The following is a 20,946-nucleotide window of genomic DNA, read 5'->3' as shown; positions in this document are numbered from 1 at the left end:
TGAATAAAAAAAAATTAAAAAAAAGGTACTCACCTTTTTGAGTGAAAATATAAAATATATAATTTTCATTGAGTGAAAATATAAAAATGAAGGTTGAGGTGCATGATGCGGGAAACTTTTGATACATTGGAGATTTTGCGCTTCTTCGATTCAATGGCACCACGATGGCATTTCTGTTATAGTTTCGCACATGTGATAATGCGCAAGAAGTGTAAAAAAAACACTTTTCCACAAAGAAACGTAGCGCTATGATTTTCGATACCCACATGTGGCTGCAATTTTTATTTTTCCCATTGAGACTCCAGAACACCGACACAGAAACAAACTAGAGAATTCATAGAACACCTAGAGAGTCCACATGTATATTAGTTAGGGCATTTTATAATTTTTTGGAAAAATCTGTGAAAAAATTGCTCACCAATAGCTTTCTTCACCAATGTGTTCATGTAGGTGTCTACAAACACCTCTCAATTTATTCCTTCCCAAATCCTTGGGGAAAAGTCAAAATTCAAAATGGCGTCCAAAATGGAAAAATTGTGGATAAAGTCATAGTTTGGCCAGAAATTTAATACTTAATATGGGGAAGAAACCACAAAAATATTGTTCTAGGACAATTGTGAACTCTTGCTAAGCATATTTGTATTATTATCTTGCTTTATATCCAAGATGGTGGCCAAAATGATGTCCAAAATGGCTGCTAAAATGTGAAAATTGTGGATAAAGTCATAGCTTGGCCAGAAATGTAATAATTATTATCTTGCTTCAATAATAGGTGTCTACTGAGACCTCTCAATTGATTCAGTATGGAAGGGGATGTAATAGCTGCACCTCGCCATGGCTTGAGGTGTTTCATCTGTGATGATCCTGGGACTGAGATGCAGAAGCTGTCAAAAGTCACCCAAAAAGGCCACTCACAGATGTTATCATATTCTGAGTGCGTGGACGATGCGGCGCTGATCAGGAGACTAAATGAGGACTGGAAAAACGGAGATGACCCCAAGTTGAGATATCATTTGGATTGCAGAACCGAGTTATACAATCGTGTGAAAAGTATATCCACTGCAACTGCAACTGCTAATCGTAAGTTTTTAGATTATCATTCAGAAGAAGTAGCCACTTGCAGAGATTTCGATCCCAATCTGTTATAAGTTGTGATGTTGCAAATGAAGAAAAACTAACCAAAACTACCTTTCTACACAATCCATTCCCGAGGACAAGACGAGGAGGACCGAAGGTCAGGCAGGATGAAAAGACGACGGGTATTCTCTGGGTCAAGTACTTCAAGTGCCGGCAGCTCCAAGTCCAAAACCCCATCAGTACACCTTGTCTACCGTGATGTTTGTATACTCTGTAACGAAGGCATCAACGTTGGAGCATTGGCCAGATACCCTGGTAGGTTGCCTGTCAGCCTGTCACAAGCAGGGTCATGCAGAAGTTAAAATGAATGTCTTGAGAATTCATATTTCTTTTTTATTTTTCTTGCTCCTTACTGTACTACTCGAGGTCGAATCATCTAATCATGAACCTAATCCTAGAGATGTGACTATTTTAAAACATACCTATCTTCCAGACAGAGCCCGGAAGTTGTATCGTGCACCTGACAATCGCTACATGAACCGACTGAAAAGGAGCTTCATGGAGACAGCAGTGAGCCGAGGAGATGCCTGGGGAAATGAGGTCGCCAGTCGCCTGTCTGGGATTGTAGATTTGGTAGCAGAAGAGGCACTGTATCATCTTCGGTGCAGGACCCTGTTCGAGCACCCAGTTGAAAACTCTAAGGTATTGACTATCGAATAAATGAATGACCCCTTTGGATCTCTGATTTTTTTATCATTGGATATCACTGATTTTGATGGTGGGTGGCTCCTGCACAACGTCAGATGGGAGGCTAAGCTCACCTGGAAGGACATCGCTGAGAGCTACCTCCAGTTTGTGAAGTCCATGGGGAGCCATTGCCTCAGGATCACTGTGGTCTTTGACGGATACGGCAGCTCCACCAAGGACCATGATCACCTGAGACGAACAAAGAACGCATGCTGCGACATTCTGATTCGCCCAGACATCAAAAGCCTCGTTCCAAGAGAAAAGTTCCTCGACAACAAGAGCAACAAGACCCAGCTCATTCGGCTACTTGCTGAGACATTCGGTAGAAATGGAATCAGTGTACAGGAATGCCCCGATGATGCAGACACCTCTATCGTCCGGGCAGCTCTAGATGAGGCAAGAGAGTCCCCTGTTGAGGTGAGGGCTGAGGACACCGACATCATGGTTTTGCCGATTCATCATGTTGCAGACCACCCGATCTTCCTCACAACAGCCAAAGACACATCTTACGATGTCGGAAAGATCCGGGAGGCCCTCCCAGAGAGATACCGGAAGTATCTGATCTTCTTGCACAGCTTCTCCGGCTGCGATACAGTGTCCGCGATTTCTGGGTTTAGCAAGTCAACTTTGCTAACCAAGCTCTGCAAGACTGACAAAGCAGAGAGGGCCATGGACGTGTTTCTGGACATCCGAGCCAAGAAAGATGACATCATCAAAGCCGGCTGTGAACTATTCAAGCTCATGTTCCGCGGGAACCCATCCAAAGACTTGGGGGACTTGAGATTTGACATCTTCAGCAAGCGGGCCGCTGCTGGGAGCATCAAACCTGAGAAACTGCCCCCGACAACAGAAGATGCAGCACAGCACTCTCTCCGGGCTTATCTCCAGACTAGAGATTGGCTGCTGCTGCAAACTCCATCATTGGATGTCCTGGACTACGGATGGAAACTCGGTGACCAAGGTTATGCGCCGGTCCCTACAACAGACCCTATCGCACCGGACTATCTTCTGAAGTTTGTCTGCTGCAACTGTGAGGGGGAATGTAGCACACTCAGGTGCTGCTGTAAAAAGCAAGGAGTCAAGTGTATTTCTGCTTGCGGCAACTGTCATGGTAACTCTTGCCAGAACATCAACCAGCCAGATGACGAGAGGAGTGTGGGATATGCTGGGGATTAGGATGAGTAGGGTGAACTAGAGAACTGACTAACCGAGGTTTCAATTGAGATACATTTCTATTTCTATATAAAGCTATGACTTTATCCACAATTTTCACATTTTAGTGGCCATTTTGGACATCATTTTGGCCACCATCTTGGATATAAAGCAAGATAATAATACAAATATGCTTAGCAACAGTTCACAATTGTCCTAGAACAATATTTTTGTGGTTTCTTCCCCATATTAAGTATTAAATTTCTGGCCAAACTATGACTTTATCCACAATTTTTCCATTTTGGACGCCATTTTGAATTTTGACTTTTCCCCAAGGATTTGGGAAGGTATAAATTGAGAGGTGTTTGTAGACACCTACTTGAACACATTGGTGAAGAAAGCTATTGGTAAGCAATTTTTTCACAGATTTTTCAAAAAAATTATAAAATGCCCTAACTGTTCTCGACGGTTTATACCTTCAAATTACAAACTCTTATTTTATAATCTCGAGTCTATATGGGATAAGAACAACATCATTTTCACACCCATCTGGATTGAGCAAGCCAAGCTTTCAAGGAATGTGGCTGCGCTATCAAAGTCGATGCTGAACCATCACACAAGATTCAATTAAATTGCAATTACATAGTATCAACTTGTGACGGTTGAGGCTATACATGTAGATGAGAGATGTGAAACCCCTTTTTTTAGTAATTTAAAGGAAGCTCAACATAACGTGTTACATTGACAACCGAGGCCGAAATTGTGGAGATGCATCAAAGTAACCTGAATGTCTCTGGCGAACTCGTAAGAATGATATGCCACCTTCTCCTCCATGCTTGCCAGCTCCTGTGTAAGGTTGGCCACCTCGTTCTGGTGAAGCTCTGACAAATCACCCAGCTGCTCCTCCAGCCATTCATACCTGTGAAAGCAGTGAGTCATGGTGGATTCAAGAATGAAAATGGTGACATCTTTCACCAATACCAGGAAGTTGGTAGATTTCTCAGGAGGTCGGAACTACAAAACCGACCAACCCAAAACAGCCTGCTTCGAATTCTTTTTTGCAGACAGTCAAACTCAAAATAGGTTTAAGCTCAGTACTTGGTTTAAACACAAATCTACTGTAATCTACTGTACTGCTGTTTTGTGTCACATTTTACAGTGGGAATGTCAATGACTACTCAAATTTTTCTTAACTTGGAAATATTCCACAAAGTAAGCATAGCCATCCCTGCACATATGACAATGAAGATCCAGGAGGAGTGGGCAGGACAACGCCCGTCAATCAGCCTGGTGGGGACGAGCCAGCAGCAACACAATTGGCCGATGGTCAACACGCCCAAATGGGTGTGGTTAATGGTGGAATATTATTGTTGCCCATCATATAACAGTACAACAATTTAATGCAGCGTTTTCACACATAATCGACAAGATATTTTATTGTGAAAAAAACGATGTGGGGATGGTATGCCAAAAAGCATGTACGCAAGGTAGGGATGGTCACAATTAATCATGTGAAACCATCCTTGCATCTTTCTCTGAATAATGATTGTGCCGACAAATGGCACTATACATCTCTCTCAATTTGGGTTCACAATCACCACAAACAATAGCTGGATCCAGTGTGTGTGTGTGTGTGTGTGTGTGTGTGTGTGTGTGTGTGTGTGTGTGTGTGTGTGTGTGTGTGTGTGTGTGTGTGTGTGTGTGTGTGTGTGATTTGGGGAAAGATCTTTAACTCCAAGGACAATCTACAATCTATAGACATAGAGGAATGGTTAAAATAATAGCACACATCATTGTAATTGTGAATATTCAGTATTCTAAGATCCACATCATAAACACATTATCATAGGTGATCTCAGAATAGTGAAAGATAAAAGATTACGTGCATTTACTTACAAAAGGACCAAATTATAGAGAAAATAAAAGAATAAACTGGAATAAAGCAATGGAAATTACAATTATGGGACTGGGTGAATGGATGAAAGAACAAATTGATAAACACAAAGTACCAAACACACAAATGGCTTTATGGTTGGAGGAGGAAGAGAAACATGTGAAAAGGAGAGTTGTTGATTTGAAAAGAAAAGTTCGTCTCTGGCATGCAAGATGGTGATACAGAACTTGACTGTCAGACTGGACGCTGGCCTGGCACGCTGTGGAGGTCACATCGAACACGTCATTCATGCTTTCATCATTGTAAATTAACGCTGCTCTCACACCGCGAGTCAAAGTGCCAAATAAAATCTCACAAGCCTCTACTTTGTGATGGGTGACTGTTAATTATTATGAATTTTGTATACCTTCTTCAAAATAAAGCATTGAAATACAGTAGTACTAAGGCTTTAGAAACACACTGTACAAATATCCACGTAAAGGAGTCATTTGGAATATCACATATTTGTGTTTTAACTCTAATCCAATACTTATTTGAAGCTGTAAATTTCGATGGACGGGGACAGGTCGACTTACAGCTATAAATTAACCTTTCATCAGATAGTTTACATCTGTCGATTCCATCAATTATTCTACTTATCTGCCAAAGCAGATTGACAATAGCCTTTGCGAGCAAGACTCTTCATTCTGCTCACCCTTGAGTTTATACGCAGACTTAGATTTCAAAAATTAAAAAGACTTGGACTTGACTACATACTGTCGTGGGCAAAAATATTGGCACCCTTGCACTTTTTTCAAATAATGCACCATTTCTTCCAGAAAATTGAATGAATGAATGAATGATCGCTTTAAGGCCCTTTTCCCCGCTAGAGCGGGGGTTAGCCTTGCGGGCCCCATGACAATCATGGTTCCCTGTTTGAGGCAATGCTTTTTTTTTTATGGCCGGATGCCCTTCCTGACGCCAACCCTTAGTCGCCTCTTACGATGCGCAGGGATACGGTGTACCTATTCTAAATCGGGGTACACACCGGGATCATTCATCCCAGCAAGCTGGTACTCAATTTGCCGACCTCGGAAGGATGACAGGCTGAGTCAACCCCCCTGATGTTAATTTAGCGATCGACCGGGATTCGAACCCAGGATCCTCAGATCCCAAGCCTGCACCCTAACCGCTAAGCCAACACCAGGCTTTCTCCCAGAAAATTGTTGAAATAAAAAATGTTTTGGTATCCACAAATGTATTTCTTTGGTTTGCAGTGGAACAAAACAAAAAAAGCTGAAAAAATTACGAAATCCTAGCTTAATCCACATAGAAATCCTAAAAGGGCCCTGACAATATTATTGCCCCCTTTTAGAAGTTGTTATAAAAAATTAGATTTCAAGCAGGTGATTCTCCTTAACTTTGGAATCGAACTCACTCATGGTGATTTGCAGGTGCCTGCAATATAAAAATCACTCATTCAACCAGTTTGAATACAGAAAAGGAGTCATTCTGCTGTTTTGTGTCATTGTGTCAACCGCAATGAGCATGGAGGAAAGAAAGAAAACGAGAGAAATGTATGAGGAGGTCAGACATAAGATTGTAGCCAAGCATGGACAATGTCAAGGCGATAAGTCCATCTCCAGAGACATTGATGTTCCTGTGTCCACCGTACGCAATGTTATCAGGAAGTTTAAGGCCAATGGCACTGTAGCCAACCTCCTTGGGCGTGGCGGCAAGAGGGAGCTTGATTGAAGATTGCAGCAAAGGATTGTTCGAATGGTGGACAAAGCACCTCGATCAACTGACAAACAGATTCAAGCTGACCTTCAGACACAAGGTACGACAGTTTCAACTCGCACCATCCGTCACCAACACAATGAAAGGGGATTCTTTGGTAGGAGACCCAGGAGGACCCCACTGCTGAGAGAGAGACATAAGAAAGCCTGACTGGAATTTGACAAAACACACCTGAACAAGCCAATATCCTTCTGGGAGAATGTCCTGTGGACAGATGAGATCAATTAGCGCTTTTTGGTAAAACACATCATCTCTATGTTTACAGAAAACAAAATGAAGCCTTCAAAGAAAATAACACCTTCCCTATAGTCAAACATGGAGGAGGTTCAGTGATGTTTTGGGGTTGCTGTGCTGCATCTGGCACTGGGTGCTTTGAATGTGTGCATGGCATCATGAAATCAGGAGATTACCAAGGCATTTTGGGGTGCAATGTTGAACCCAGTGTCAGAAAGCTGGGTCTCCGTCGAAGGTCATGGGTCTTGCAGCAGGACAATGACCCCAAACACACTTCAAAAAAGTGCTTCGTGGTTGTGAGGTGTTTTTAATTTCGCGTTTTGTGGCTGTGAGGTGTTTTTAATTTCGTGTTTCGTGGCTGTGAGGTGTTTTTAATTTTGTGTTTCGTGGCTGTGGGGTGTTTTTAATTTCGTGTTTTGTGGCTGTGAGGTGTTTTTAATTTCGTGTTTCGTGGCTGTGAGGTGTTTTTAATTTCGTGTTTTGTGGCTGTGAGGGTTCATTCTGTCCAGATCTGATACTGTTCTGAAATGTCCAGCAATGAGTCCAGATCTAAGTCCCATTGAACACCTGTGGGGAGATCTGAAAACAGCAGTTGGGAGAACGCACCCTTCAAATCTGGGAGAACCGGAGCAGTTTGCACAAGAAGAGTGGGACAAACTGCCAGTAGAGATGTGTAGTAAGTTCATTCATGACTATAGGAAGCGCTTGACTGCAGTTATTTTGTTGAAAGGCTGTGCTACCAAATATTAAGTCAAGGGTGTCAATAATTTTGTCAATGCCATTTCTTTACCTCCACCACGAAAGGTGGATGGAGGTTGTTTTCACCCCCATCTGTCCGTTTGTGAACAAGATATCTCAAAATTGAGGACGGATTCGGATTAAATTTGGCAGAGAGGTAGCATGTGTGACACGGACGAAATTATTAGATTTTGGTGAAGATCCGCATTCGGATCCGGCTACTAGAATTTTTAAAGTAATTCTTCACCATTGGGAGATAGGGCCAAAAACTATACATAGCAGGATATCTCAAAAAGTTGTGGACGGATTTGGACAAATGTTGGTGGACCGGTTGGGTGTCTAACAAGGACTAATAGATTCAATTTTGGTGAAGATCTGAATGTGGATTTGGACATGAGAATTATTTAATTTTTGTAAGTGATTCTTCACCATTGGGAGATAGGGCCAAAAACTATACATAGCAGGATATCTCAAAGTTGTGGACGGATTTGGACGAAACCTGTTGGACAGGTTGTGTGTATGACAAGGCCAAATATATTCGATTTTGGTGAAGATCTGGATCCAGATCCAGCCAATCGAATTTTTAAGTGATTCTTCACTGTTGAGTGATATAGCCAAACATGATATACTAGTGGGGTCACCCGTGGGAATCCCACGGGCATGGACGTGTGTGACATTTCGACATATTGAGTTAGATGCTGCACCTGCACATGCAGTTTCACAATAACACACACACACACACACACACACACACACACACACACACACACACACACACACACAAACACACACACCTCGTTTTTTCATTTCTGTATCTCACAATTCGGTCTCTCTCTTATTCACACACACACACACACACACACACACACACACACACACACACACACACACACACACACACCTCGTTTTTTCATTTCTGTATCTCACAATTCGATCTCTCTCTTATTCACACACACACACACACACACACACACACACACACACACACACACACACACACACACACACACACACACACACACACACACACACACACACACACGTCCCACATGTATATATCCCACATCCCACATGTATATACATGTTTAAAGTGTACGTGCCCTTCCCCCCTCCCCCGCCCGGCAACGCTGGGTACTTCTGCTAGTAACTAATGAAATAAAAACGAAGAAATATCTCTGGGTAATTTCCTGAAACTCGGTGAAATTCGCTGAAATTCGCTCGGTGTATCGGTGAAATATTTTATTTGGGCGGTGTATAATTGCTTCGAACGAAATATCTCTCAGCATTTTCCCGTCTGTGTTTCATGTCCATGCACACGTGAAATGGAGTTTGTTTTTGCACACGTGAAATGAACATGTGAACCTTTACTTCCGGATAATAATGTTGAATGAAATAAAAACGAAGAAATATAGTGGGGTCACCCGTGGGAATCCCACGGGCATGGACGTGTGTGACATTTCGACATATTGGGTTAGATGCTGCACATTCATTTTTACAAAATGGTTACTGGCAATTCATCAGATCCAGAAATGGTGGAATGAACACAATTTATTTATTTCACATAATATGTGACCCCTCACTCCTCTCCACCTGACACTCTCCTCTCTCCACCCTCCACCCTCACGCATCTCCAATCCCACTCCTCCTCACACTCCTCTCCAATCCCACTCCTCCTCACATTCCTCTCCAATACCTCCTCACACTCCTCTCCAATACCTCCTCACACTCCTCTCCAATACCTCCTCACACTCCTCTCCAATACCTCCTCACACGCCTCTCCAATACCTCCTCACACTCCTCTCCAATACCTCCTCACAATCCTCTCCAATACCTCCTCACACTCCTCTCCAATACCTCCTCACACACCTCTCCAATACCTCCTCACACTCCTCTCCAATACCTCCTCACACTCCTCTCCAATACCTCCTCACACTCCTCTCCAATACCTCCCCACACTCCTCTCCAATACCTCCCCACACTCCTCTCCAATACCTCCTCACACTCCTCTCCAATCCCTCACACTCCTCTGCAACCCCTCACACTCCTCTGCAACCCCTCACACTCCTCTCCAATCCCTCACACTCCTCTCCAATCCCTCACACTCCTCTCAAATCCCTCACACTCGTCTTCAATTCCTCATACTCCTCTCCAATCACGCCTCACTTGCCTCTCCAATCGCGCCTCACTCTCCACTCCAATCGCTCCTCACTCTCCTCTCCAATCGCTCCTCACTCTCCAACCCCTCACTCATCTCCAACACCTCCTCACACTCCTCTCCAACACCTCCTCACACTCCTCTCCAACACCTCCTCACACTCCTCTCCAACACCTCCTCACACTCCTCTCAAACACCTCCTCACACTCCTCTCCAACACCTCCTCACACTCCTCTCCAACACCTCCTCACACTCCTCTCCAACACCTCCTCACACTCCTCTCCAATACCTCCTCACACTCCTCTCCAATACCTCCTCACACTCCTCTCCAATACCTCCTCACACTCCTCTCCAATACCTCCTCACACTCCTCTCCAATACCTCCTCACACTCCTCACCAATACCTCCTCGCACTCTCCAATACCTCCTCGCACTCCTCTCCAATACCTCCTCACACTCCTCTACAACCCCTTACACTCCTCTACAACTCCTCACACTCCTCGACAACCCCTCACACTCCTCACCAACTCCTCACACTCCTCTCCAACACCTCACACTCCTCTCCAATACCTCCTCACACTCCTCTCCAATACCTCCTCACACTCCTCTCCAATACCTCCTCACACCCCTCTCCAATACCTCCTCACACTCCTCTCCGCTCCAATCGGCCCTCACTCTCCGCTCCAATCGTCACTCTCCGCTCCAATCGGCCCTCACTCTCCGCTCCAATCGGCCCTGGGGTCACCCGTGGGAATCCCACGGGCATGGACGTGTGAGACATTTCGACATATTGAGTTAGATTCTGCACCTGCTCATTCAGTTTCACAAAATTGTTACTGGCAATTTATCAGATGCACAAATGATGTAATCTACACAATGTATTTACTTCTGATAATATGTGAATGCATGTACGTGCACACCCACACACACATACACACATATACACACACAAACACACGTACAACCACACACATACATACACACACGTACACCCACACACGTACACCCACACATATATATATATACACACACACACACACACACACACACACACACACACACACACACACACACACACACACACACACACATACACAAACATCTCGTTTTTTCATTTCTGTTCCTCACAATTGTGTCTCTCTTATTCACAGTCACACACACACACACACACACACACACACACACACACACACACACACACACACACACACATCCACACCCACACACACACACACACATGTACACCCACACCCACATGTACACCCACACATATACACACACACACACACACATGTACACCCACACACACACACACACACACACACACACATACATATAGACACACACATATATACACACACACACACACACACACACACACACACACACCTCGTTTTTTCGTTTCTGTACCTCACAATTCGGTCTCTCTTATTCACAGACACACATATATGTATACACACACACATATGTATACACACACATATATGTATACACACACACACACATATATGTATACACACATATAAACACACAAACACACGTACACCCACACACATATATACACACACATACATATATACACACATACACACACGTGCACCCACACACATATATACACATACACACATATATATATACACACACACACACACACACACACACACACACACACACACACACACACACACACACACACACACACACACACACACACACACACACACACATATATATCCCACATCCCACACGTATATACATGTTTAAAGTGTACGTGCACTTCACCCCTCCCCTGCCCGGCAACGCTGGGTGCTTCTGCTAGTATCTAATGAAATAAAAACGAAGAAATATCTCTCGGTAATTTCCTGAAACATATTTTACTTCCGGATAATAATTTTGAATGAAATAAGAAAGAACGAAGAAAAACATGTCGTTTTTGTGCCGACTGTCATAAAACGTAAAAGTAATAAATGTTAACGGAAAAGAAAAAGCGAATTTTTAATATATGTCGACATTTTCCCCGACTGTTATTTTAGGCGGTGTATTTTCGTGTATCATCGTGGCGCGATTTTTAAAAAATATATTGTGGTGGACACAAAAGCCCACTGGCGTGGTGACATCATTCCGCGCACCAAGTGGGCGGTGGCCACACCCGAGGGGTAGGCGTGGCCTCATGATATACACCGGGCGCGCAGCCCGGAGCGCGCCAGTGTTACATTGAGCTCCTGAAATAAAGACGCTTATAAGTTACCGCTTGTCCGCTTCCTCCTTGCCCGCAAGCAGCGCGCGTAACGCCGCGCTTTACTGGTGACCCCCTCGACGTTGGATCTGCCGGAGCGATCCTTCCACACGCGATGCCATTGCCATGGCCAACTTCATCAAACTTCCCGAATTTTGGGAGGCTCAGGCCGAAGTCTGGTTCGTCCAGGCCGAAGCCCAATTTCAGCTTCGGCGCCTCACCGGCGATGACACGCGCTATTGCCACGTCGTCGCCTCCCTCGGGCCCGGCACGGCCGCTCGAGTTGTGTCCGTCCTTCGCCACCCACCGGACGGCCACAAGTACGAGGCACTCAAGCGGCTACTCCTAGCCACGTTCAGCCTCACGGACGACGCACGGGCCGACCGCCTCCTGGATCTCTCCGAGCTCGGTGACACGCGCCCGTCGGTCCGAATGGACCATATGCTGTCACTGTTGGGCGATGAAGCCCCCGGTTCTCTATTCCGGGCGCTTTTCCGTCGCCAACTTCCAGCGCAGGTTCACCTCGCGTTGGCCGGGACCGGGTTAACGGAGCCCCGAGCATTGGCAGCCGAGGCGGACAAGTACTTCGCCGCTTCGGACACGCAGGCGAGAGTCGGCGTGGCCGTCACGGCCCTCGTGGCTGATGCTGCTGATGCTGCTGCTGATGCTGCTGATCCACAGCATCAGCTTATACAGCATACGCAGCATGCTGATACGCACCTCGTGACCGCCGCCACGCCCCGCCCACCGCCGCGAAAACCGCCACCGCGGGGAAACCCGCCAACTCCACCGGCCTGGCGGAGCCAGCCGCGCTCCTCCAGCTCCACCACCTGGTGCTGGTTCCACGCCAAGTTCGGCCACGAAGCTCGGCAGTGTCATCCGCCATGCTCCTTCAACAGGTCGGGAAACGCCCGGGCCGGCGCTCAATAGTGGGGATGAGCGCCGGCCGTTCGAGCAGCCTGCTGTTCATAACGGACACCTTCTCCGGGCGCCGTTACCTGTGCGACACGGGAGCGCAGGTGAGTGTCGTTCCCGCCGGCACGTCAGACAAGCACGCCGCGGGTGGGGGCCCCGCGCTGCTTGCCGCGAACAGGACGCCCATCCGTACATACGGAAAACGCTGCCTCTCTCTGCGGTTCGGAGGGCAGGTTTTCCGATGGACGTTCGTCACCGCCGACGTGCCCATGGCACTGCTTGGCGCGGACTTCCTGTGCGCTAATGGGCTCCTGGTCGACGTCAAGCACAGACGTCTTGTCCAGGCCGAGACGTTCAGCTCGCTCGCTTGTGCATTGCCCAGCTCAACGAGCGGCTTGCCAAGCGGCTTGCCGAACGGTTCGGTTCCGGCCACGTTGGTCTGTACGCTTCCTGCAGCGGACGCATTCACCCGCCTCCTCGCCGGCTTCCCGGCCCTCACGCGGCCCACCTTCTCGGCGGGGGCCGTCAAGCACGGGGTGGCCCATCACATCCCCACCGTCGGGCCACCGGTCTACGCCCGGGCACGCCGCCTCGAGCCGACGAAGCTGGCGGTGGCAAAAGCTGAGTTCGCTACCCTGGAGCGACTCGGCATCGTTCGGCGCTCAGAGAGCGCTTGGGCGTCGCCGCTGCACATCGTGCCGAAGCCCGGCTGGGGATGGCGACCGTGCGGGGACTATCGCCGTCTCAATGACGCCACGACTCCCGACCGCTACCCCGTCCCCCACATTCAGGACTTTTCCGCCCGTTTGGCGGGCATGTCCTTCTTCTCGAAGGTGGACCTCATACGCGGCTACCATCAGGTCCCCGTCAGGCCGGAGGACGTCCCAAAGACGGCGGTCATCACGCCATTCGGACTCTTCGAGTTCCTGCGCATGCCCTTCGGTCTGAAGAATGCGGCTCAGGCGTTCCAGCGACTGATGGACAGCGTCCTGCGTGACTTGGATTTTGTCTACGTCTACCTGGACGATATCCTCGTCGCCAGCGCGTCCCGCGAAGAGCACCTACGCCACCTCCGCACGCTCTTCGAACGCCTGGGCCAGCATGGCCTGATTGTGAACCCCGCAAAGTGCCAGTTCGGCACCACCATAATCGATTTTCTGGGGCACCGTGTCACCAGGCACGGAGCCGTCCCCCTGCCGGCCAAGGTGGAGGCGGTACAGGGGTTTCCGTGCCCCCGCACGATCAGAGGGCTGCAGGAGTTCCTGGGCATGGTGAACTTTTACCATCGGTTCCTGCCCCGTATCGCCCAGCTCCTGCGCCCCCTGCACGAAGCTCTCCGAGGTAAGCCGGGCAAAGGCGACGTTACCTGGACCGAGCAGATGGACACGGCGTTCACGGGCGCGAAGCTCGCCTTGGCTAACGCCACCATGCTCGCGCACCCGGCGCCCGATGCACCGATCGCCCTCACCACCGATGCCTCGGACTACGCGGTGGGCGCGGTGCACGAGCAATGGGTGCGTGGAGCTTGGCAACCGCTGGCGTTCTTTAGCCGGCAGCTTCGCCCGCCCGAACGCCGTTACAGTACCTTCGACCGCGAGTTGCTCGGGCTTCACTTGGCGGTCAGGCACTTCCGCCATCTGCTCGAGGGCCGTGCGTTCACTGCCTTCGTCGACCACAAGCCGCTGATCTTCGCGATGGGCAAGGTCACCGAGCTGTGGTCGGCCCGGCAGCAGCGTCACCTCTCGGCCGTGTCCGAGTACACGACGGACATCCAGCACGTCGCGGGGAAGGACAACCCGGTGGCGGATTGCCTTTCCCGGGCCGTCGGCCACGCAGTCCACCTCGGCATCGACTATGCCCGAATGGCAGCGGACCAGGCCGCTGACCCCGACGTCCAGGCCTTGCGGACCGCCGTCACGGGCCTCCGCGTCACCGAGGTGGCGTTCGACGGCGCGGGCGCGGCCCTCTTGTGCGACGTCTCCCTCGGGCGTCCTCGCCCCATCGTGCCCGCGGGCTGGCAGCGCCAGGTGTTTGACGCCATCCACGGCCTGTCCCACCCGGGCGCGAGGGCCTCCCAAAGGCTGATCGCCGATGAGTTCGTCTGGCATGGCCTCCGGAAGGCCGTCCGCGGCTGGGCCAGGACGTGCCTCGCGTGCCAGCGCGCCAAGGTGCACCGGCACACCCAGGCCCCGTTGGCCCCGTTCACGGTGCCGGAACGCCGGTTTGACCACGTCCACGTGGACCTGGTGGGACCTCTGCCCCCCTCGCGGGGTTTCACCTACGTCCTCACCATGGTGGACTGCACCACCCGGTGGCCAGAGGCCGTGCCCTTGGCGTCGACAACGGCGGCCGATGTCGCGCAGGCTTTCATCGCCACCTGGGTCGCACGGTTCGGCGCCCCCTCAGACATCTCGTCCGACCGCGGCCCCCAGTTCACCTCGGAGCTCTGGGGGGCGGTCGCGCAGGGGCTCGGGGTCCGGCTGCACCGAACCACGGCCTACCACCCCCAGGCTAACGGCCTGTGTGAGCGATTTCACCGCTCATTGAAGGCCGCGCTCCGGGCCACCCTCCGCGACGGCGGCTGGGTCGACAGGCTCCCCTGGGTCCTGCTGGGCCTCCGGACGGCGCCCAAGGAGGACCTGCGCGCATCCGCGGCGGAGTTGGTCTTCGGGCAACCGCTGCGGGTGCCGGGAGAGTTCCTCCCCGACTCCACGGCACCATGGTCCGCGGCACAGCAGCGCTCCGCTCTGCAAGAGACCGCCCAGAGGTTCGCCCCGGTGGAGTACGTCTTCGTCCGCCACGATGCCCACCGGACACCACTGCGGCCCCCGTACGACGGGCCTTTCCGCGTGCTGGAGACCGGGGCGAAGCACTTCACCCTGGACATCGGCGGTACTCCTGACCGCGTTTCGGTAGACCGCCTCAAGCCGGCCCACCTCGACGTGGACCATCCACCGCCAGTGGCCCGACCCCCATGTCGGGGCCGCCCCCCTGTGGGCGGACCCCCGGCACCGCCCAGCCCCGCCGCCACGCCGCCCCCCGGTCCTGCACCCATCCCAGGGGCAGCCAGGGGCATCCCACCTGGCATCCCTGCACCCCAGACGCCGCCGATCGCCAGGGGGCGCTTCGGCCGGGTCATTTGTCTGCCCCGCAAACTGGCCCTCCAGGTGCGCGGGAATTCTGGGGGGGCGCGTGTGGCGGACACAAAAGCCCACTGGCGTGGTGACATCATTCCGCGCACCAAGTGGGCGGTGGCCACGCCCGAGGGGTAGGCGTGGCCTCATGATATACACCGGGCGCGCAGCCCGGAGTGCGCCAGTGTTACAGTGAGCTCCTGAAATAAAGACGCTTATAAGTTACCGCTTGTCCGCTTCCTCCTTGCTCGCAAGCAGCGCGTGTAACGCCGCGCTTTAATATCTCGGCAATTTCCCGTGTGTGCGTGAATGTTCTCAATTATTTCTGACACCGAGTCTAAAACCATGGATAAAAATGAAATAAGATGGTGAATTCGATAAAATCGTGAGTGTGACTCTCAATGAATGGGCTTTAGTTTACAGGCGTTTGATAATTCATTTCGTTCTATAAACGGCAACTTTCATCGGATTTTCTTCCCGTTTTTTTTCAACCGAGTCTAAAACTATGTTAGCGACTGTGAAAAATGAAATGATATATCGAATTTGATTTGAAATAAAACTGAGAGAGAGAGCAAGACACCACGGGCCTACAAAACAGGCCTCAAAGCTATGCGAGTTAATAAAATGGTGGATATTTGTTTATATGAAGCGAAGGCTCTCCCAGAATGGGTGGAGCTATGGGTGGAGCTACTCTGCAAACCGAGTAAGCCACACCCCGGACAGACGCCCAACAGACAGACAGACAGACAGACAGAATCATCTACGACTATTATAATATAGATAGCAAGCTATCTCAAAAAGTTGTGGACGGATTTGGACGAATCTTGGTGGAGAGGTTGTTTGTTTGAAAAGGACTAATCGTTTCAATTTTGGTGAAGATCTAAATATGGATTCGGTTACAATAATTATTAAAATGTTAAGTAATTCTTCACCATTGAGAGATCGGGTGAAAAGCGATATATAACATGATATTTTTAAAAAGTTATGGACGAGTTATGAATAAACTTGGTGGACGAGTTGGTTTGGTGACAAGAACAAGCCGATTAGATTTTGGTTCAGGTCCGAATCCAGATCCACCTTATCAGTGGGATACAAAACTTAAACTGTCCACCAGGCGGAGGTATGCTCTCTACTGAGTGCCGTTCTAGTTTTATTCTCCGATTTAAAAGGATATATTAAGTTCTCAATCACAAATAAAGGTTCTGTAATATTAACAGTGAAATAAAGAATTATGAAGACCAAATACTTTTGTCAATTTCAACTTATTTTTAGAGAAAATTGTGAGTTATTTGAAAAAAGTGTATGGGTGCCAATATTTTTGGCCACGACGATGTCATCAGAGTGCTTTGGAGGCAAGGAGTTACATGTGGGAGAGTGCAGTTCTTTTGAAGATGTTAAGTCAACTGTCTGCTCTGCTCGCACTCACCGATGTTAAATATCACATGGTGCGTTTTCAAAAAGGCAAGGCCATCGTGTGCACAGTACTACTGCAAGATTCTCAATTCCTACCGTGACTTGTGCTCGGATTAGTCAGGTTCACTATGTTAACAAATATAATTTCGTTGAAATTTTCGGAGATTAGCAAACCTGTACATTTTTGGAATCGTCAGAGCATGGAGAATCCGAAAATCAATGTTGGCATTTGCACAGACACAGATTTTGGATTTTCAAAATGGCCGCCATAAAATACATATTTTGCGCTATCTCGGCTTCTAGTTAACCTAGAAACTTAATTAAATATGCTAATCCTATGTTTTCTGGGTCAAGGAATCCAATAAAGGCCTCAAAATAGTGCTCAGGATTATAGAAAAGCAACAAACAAAGGTAATTGAAAACCATTGTCTTTATATTTGTGATATTCTGGAGGATACCCCATAGAGGCATAATTCACTAGCACGGGACCAGTGGGTCTATTGACGGTATGGGCGTGGCGTGCGCTTGGGTGTTGGAGCCACGTCACTTTAAGAGGATCGGGCAGAAGTCATTGGGGATATAAAAAGACATGAGTTCCGGTCGGGTTTCAGTTCTGTGGAAATAAAGGAGCCTTGAACAAGTCAATACATTTTTACCCTCTCGTTGTCCGCAACTCCTACAATATACAGACTTGGCATTTAATATGGAATATTTTTTTTTTCATGACGGGTTTACTTTCTGAACTCAGTATATCAATCTGGTGAGTTTCCTTTACCCTTCGGTGATGTCTTTGTTGAAAGAACCATGTCACTGATTGTCTTTCGCAGCAAGAAGTCAATAACAGGATTATATCACAGGTGGCATGACAAAATGTAAGGACAGGTACATTTGACGATTGGCTTCACAATCAGGTATATAAGGGTTGTTGCGTTCTGTATTAGTGGAAAACAACTGCTGCACGTCTACAAAAGTTATTGCCGCTTCCTCTGGAGATGGTCCGTCAACTTGACAATGCTGTTTGTCATGGAGTGGTGGCTTTACAAAATTCTGGCATGAAACAGCGTGCTATTGCTTGGCAGTATGGCATCACTCAAAGTCAGGTGTCAAAGATCCTGAAACGAAATGCTCAGAGGGGTGTCCCTCCTCCAATACCGAGGCCAGGACGTCCACGCAGAACCACAAGGAGAGATGATCGCCAGCTGCACCGGTTAGTCTGCAATGGCCATACCAAGTCAGCTAATCGGCTTAGGGCTGAGTGGCAGCAACTGACATATGTGCCTGTATCCAGAAGGCTAGTCAACCAACGACTATCATGCCAGGCTATCAAGCCAGGCATCCCCTGAGAAAGCCACGCCTGACCAGACAACACAGCCAGCGCCGATTGCAGTGGGCCAGAGAGCACCGTCAATGGCAGCCAGGACACTGGAATCACATGACCTTCAGTGACGAGTCTAGATTTCTGGTCTATCGTCAAGATGGCCGTGTCCGAGTGCGCAGACAAGTGCATGAAGCCCACAACGAAGATTGTATAGTGCCCAGAGTCCAAGCTGGAGGTGGTGGGGTGACCGTTTGGGCTGCTTTTCATGCAGGGGGCAAAACTGATCTGGTTGTTCTGAATGGAAACCTGAACCAGTTCAAGTACAGGGTCATTCTGGAAGAAACATTGCTTCCATTTGCTCATACAGCCTTTCAAGGAAACTTTGTCTTCCAAGATGACAATGCACGGCATCATCGTGCTCGCATGATCCAACACTTTCTTGCTGACCGTGGTGTAGAGCATATGGAGTGGCCTGCCATGTCCCCGGATATGAATCCGATAGAGAACTTGTGGGCAGAATTAACGCGTCAAATCGACAACTTGGACCAGCAGCCGACCTCTGTGCGTGAATTGCAGCAGGCTATTGTCACTGCATGGCAAGCGATTCCTGTGCAAACCTTGGCAAATCTCGTGAACAGCATGCCTCGACGTGCACGTGCTCTCCTGAATGCACGCGGGGGTCACACGAAGTACTGAACTGTAATTTTACTGTCCGTAATCCCAGTCATAATTTAGCTTTTGTTTTTGTTGAAAAAAAATTTGACTAATGTGCAAAATAAAGAGATACTTCTGGAAAACGTACAGAGGTTTAACACAGTACTGTCCGTGAATTGAATTCGATATCAGTTTACATCACTTTGAAGGATCTATTTATTTGCTTCGAAATGTCAAATGTGGTTTTTGTTTCTTTTAAAGGTCACATTAACAAAATCTAGAATAATTTCAACATAATTCCAATGAACTTTTGGTTCTAAGTCATCTTGAAAAGTAAGTTCACCCCCACAAAAAAAATATTCCATATTAAATGCCAAGTCTGTAACTGTATTACATAATACATGATATTGCAAGTCCTTTGAAGTTATAGGTATGGGTTTATAAAGCAACCAAGCAGCCTTGTTAGTATCAGATTGAACTATAAGTCCTATACACAGGATCTACTAGGTATATACCGTTCAGGAATATGCTTTTACAGATCTTCATCACTGTCCTGAGTGTCATTCTCGCAAAGGTGTCTACGTAAATGCCAACATTAATTTTTGGATTCCTCATGCGCTGAATATCCCCAAAAATGTATAGTTTTGCTAATCTCCAAAAATTTTGAACGAAAAAAACATAGTGAACCTGACTAGATGGCAGACGCGAACCATGTACAATATCTCACCCAAAATGCACATACTAGAGACTGTTTTTTTTTGTTTGTTTGTTTTTACAAGAGTGGTGCTCATGGAAGAGCAAGGTATAACTAGCAGTAGGACAAACATCAAGGGAATGAGCATGCAAAGAGGAGAGGGAGGAGGGGAGGAAACACAGAAACTAGCAAGTAATATGGTTGGCTTAGGAAAAGTTAATCCGGGTAATAAAGATCAAGGATCAGAATTGAGGATGACAAGAGATGGTGGTGCACCGCTTGCTTGAAGTCCTGAAGGGAGGTGTGAGACAGAAAAGTCTCTGGAAGGTGGTTTCATAGACTGGAGGAATAAGGTGTGCAGTCATCCTGTATTTTGTAGGTTTACCCAGGAGGGGGTTACTGGAATAACATGTGCACCCTGGAGAAGAAATTGAGTGCGAGAGGACTGAGAGAGTAGAGGGAGCAAGGTCGGAGAATAGACGGTAGAAAACCTGCCTGTGATGCGAGAGCCCCAGACCCTGTGCTTCGGCCTCATCACGTTGCTATTTTCGTAACAACCCTCAATGCTCCTCCATTTTTTCATAATCACATAACTACCATCAGTATCAGAATAATTTATTATACAATGCAGTTTTCATTTGTTACTTCTGATCTCAGTGAACGGGGGGCATTCGAGAACAATTTTCAATGGACACACATCAGCATGCTTTCTCTTCCAGCTTACAATAATTGTAGGAGCATCGTTATAATTTTAACCATGTGGCTGATAAACGGTCGCTTTGGCATGATCAGTTTAATTAATGAGT

The 20,946-nt window shown here is 48.1% G+C and overlaps 1 protein-coding gene and 1 long non-coding RNA gene across 3 annotated transcripts in view; one reads left to right on the top strand and one right to left on the bottom strand.

Moving 5' to 3' along the window:
- Positions 1-865: 865 nt before the first annotated feature.
- On the top strand, positions 866-1,815 carry LOC144891555 (uncharacterized). The gene is made up of 3 exons (XR_013622988.1): positions 866-1,080; positions 1,213-1,392; positions 1,571-1,815. It is a non-coding gene; the product is annotated as an uncharacterized LOC144891555 (long non-coding RNA).
- A 1,765-nt stretch (positions 1,816-3,580) lies between these two features.
- The window catches only part of LOC137425100 (transmembrane and coiled-coil domains protein 2), a 94,929-nt gene continuing 77,563 nt past the window's right edge, over positions 3,581-20,946 (bottom strand). For both annotated transcript variants that reach the window (XM_078776297.1, XM_078776295.1), the window contains one exon: positions 3,581-3,895. In XM_078776297.1, coding sequence (XP_078632423.1) covers positions 3,700-3,895 — 196 coding nt within the window. In that variant the 3' untranslated portion in view covers positions 3,581-3,699. The remainder of the gene's footprint in view (positions 3,896-20,946) is intronic.

The sequence above is a fragment of the Myxine glutinosa genome, chromosome 4, assembly GCF_964187855.1.
Source record: "Myxine glutinosa chromosome 4, kmMyxGlut1.1, whole genome shotgun sequence".
NCBI classification, from domain to species: domain Eukaryota; kingdom Metazoa; phylum Chordata; class Myxini; order Myxiniformes; family Myxinidae; genus Myxine; species Myxine glutinosa.
This window is presented reverse-complemented; position numbering and strand designations above follow the sequence as displayed.